The sequence below is a fragment of the Plectropomus leopardus genome, unplaced genomic scaffold (assembly GCF_008729295.1).
Source record: "Plectropomus leopardus isolate mb unplaced genomic scaffold, YSFRI_Pleo_2.0 unplaced_scaffold21551, whole genome shotgun sequence".
Classification (NCBI taxonomy): Eukaryota; Metazoa; Chordata; class Actinopteri; order Perciformes; family Serranidae; genus Plectropomus; species Plectropomus leopardus.
The window spans coordinates 1-2,396 of NW_024623329.1; the positions used below are offsets into that span (position 1 = coordinate 1).

The window sequence follows — 2,396 nt, forward strand, 5'->3', positions numbered from 1 at the left end:
GTGTGAAGGCTTTTTACTATCTCACATGACTGCATTTCACACAGTAGTGAATTTCTGTTACTGTATTATATGTAATATTTTCATGTGTATGTTTAAATGTTCTTCACCACATTATATGAGAACATTTCAGGAGTGTGTGAGAATAATAATTTAGTTGCTTGTGTGAGAGTCGCTCACTTGTGTATGTGTGTGTGTGTGTGTTGCGTTTCAGTTGCGTGTGTGTGTGGTTTTCAGTTGTGTAGGTGAATGGGATTGTTTTCATGTGTGAATGTGTGAGGTAATTCTGAATAATGTCCCTCACGGCCCCTCATACATCTCAGCCAGCCTCTGCAGGAATAAGGTGACCAGGACTGCAGAACTGGGATGACTCTTGACTCTACAGTAAAGTTGATTATCGAGGAACACCGAGCGTCTCTGTTTAAGTGTTTCTGGCTCACCAGTTTAGCGACCTGTCCAGACCCACAGGCCACGTCCAAAACGCGAGCCTCTTCACGATTCCCAGAGAAGTTGGCATCCAGGATATTGACTGCCAGATTTGGTGATCTGTAGTTCATTAGCTTCATATCCTGTTAATGTGACATTAAACAGTTGTGTTATTGACACAGTTACTCTGATCATCGGTGTGACGATTTTTCGGCCTAACCCTAACCCTACGGCTGAATCACAGCTGTTATGGCGTGCAGTGCAAGTACTTTTGAGTCAGTCCTCGCTCTGAGGCACGCCCTAACCCTAATCCTACCCCCGTACCCTAACCCCTAACCCTAACCCTAACCTGCAGCCGTCCCCCAATATAAATGACCCCCCCCCCGAAAGTGAGAGAGGGAGACAGCTGGAGACGAGGACTCGCTCCACACGTAGATATAAAAAAAACAAAATCTTTCTTAGGTAACAAAAACACATCAATTCTTTTTTTAGGTGATTATTATATTATATTTAACTTCTATCCTTATATCCCCCTAAATCCTACACACTGGGCCTGCAGAGGCAACAGAGAATGTGTGTTTGATGCTTAAAAGACAGTTTGTTTTTTAGTGTTTCCTTCAAGTCTCCATCTGACCTGAAGGAGGACAAGTTTCTGTCCACTGACCTGGTTGTATGTCTCTGCCCACGTGTCATAAAACTTGGACGTCAGCTGTGAATCGAAGCCTTCGAGGGTCTGATGGAGGGCTTTGACGTCGTCCACAGTTCTGCTGCCGTCTGACATGATGAGGAGACGTCAAACCTACTGAAGAGGAGACTGAACTTACGTCAGTTCTAATTTAGGTTCAAGTTTTGGTCCCCAGCACAAATTGTGTCTCTTTTCTCTTTTTCTTTTTGTATTTTAACATTTTAAGAACATGAATTTTCATTCACTCAATCTTTATTTAGTCTTGATGGATCATTGAGAGCGAACTCTCATTCACAATGACACGGAGAAAAATTCATCACACAAAAATAAAACATAAAAGTGCACAACAAGAAGAGTAATAAAATAATCTAATCAATACACTTAATATAAGTAAAATAATAAGACAGTTGCAGCCAGGGGTGGAGCAGCAATTTCAAATGTGGGGGGTTCTTGAGGAAGCTGAAGCACACGAGCACCGCGACCTCCGTCAGCCCTTGTTTTAGTCTCAAAAGCTAAAGCAATGCATTTTTAGATTTTCTTCATGAGGATATTCAAACAATATCACATTCAAAATGTACCCTAACCGAAAGCTTTTTCTTTCCCTCCTGTCACACAACTCCGCTTACAGGACAATTTGACTTGAAAAAGAAGTCAATGGTCTGTTGATTTTCAGCATTCCTAACAAAAAGAATAATGATGTTAATGTCAAAATCAGTGGATGTCTCTTCAAACTGTCAGTTTGACCCATTAACTTCACCTAGCTTCTATTAACTTAGTTAGTTAGCAAGACCTAGACATCGTGTTGTTATTTAGCGGCGAGGGATGATAGCTCCGTGACAAACGGTTTACTTTCCCGGGCTGCCGGGACCAGTGGACCAGTGGGTTTGGTCAAATGGCTTAACAAATGACGCCTTAGGAAAAAGGAAAAAACACCCCCATCCCCTACGGGTGTGACGCCCACGGCTGCAGCCTTTACAGTATTATTGTGATCAGCGATCTGAACTGATCAATGGATTCAAGTGAACTGAGTTTCAGTTTCAGTAGTTTTAGTCACGGATGTCAGAGAGCCTCTGGAAAGAGTACGGTATGAACCATGACTCTTAAAAACACAACCCAGATTGTTAAAACCATATTAGTGTCCATTTTTAAGGGATATTGTGTTGAAGTGTTGACGCATTGATTCCCAGATGGCCAGGGACGGTTTTTGCTGTGGGCAATGTGGGCGACCGCCCAGGGCGCAATCTATTTGGGGGCGCACGAGCACCCGCAAAATAAATAAATAAATAAA

At 42.5% G+C, this 2,396-nt stretch overlaps 1 protein-coding gene across 1 annotated transcript; it reads right to left on the minus strand.

Annotated features, from left to right (window-relative positions):
• Positions 1–437: 437 nt before the first annotated feature.
• Positions 438–1,216, minus strand: LOC121965761 (methyltransferase-like protein 27; the record flags this gene model as incomplete). The annotated part of the gene is made up of 2 exons (XM_042515887.1): positions 1,088–1,216; positions 438–566 (listed from the first exon to the last, which is right to left on the minus strand). Coding segments are annotated over exons 1-2 (246 nt in total), but the record flags the coding sequence as incomplete, so codon positions are not given.
• Positions 1,217–2,396: the final 1,180 nt, after the last annotated feature.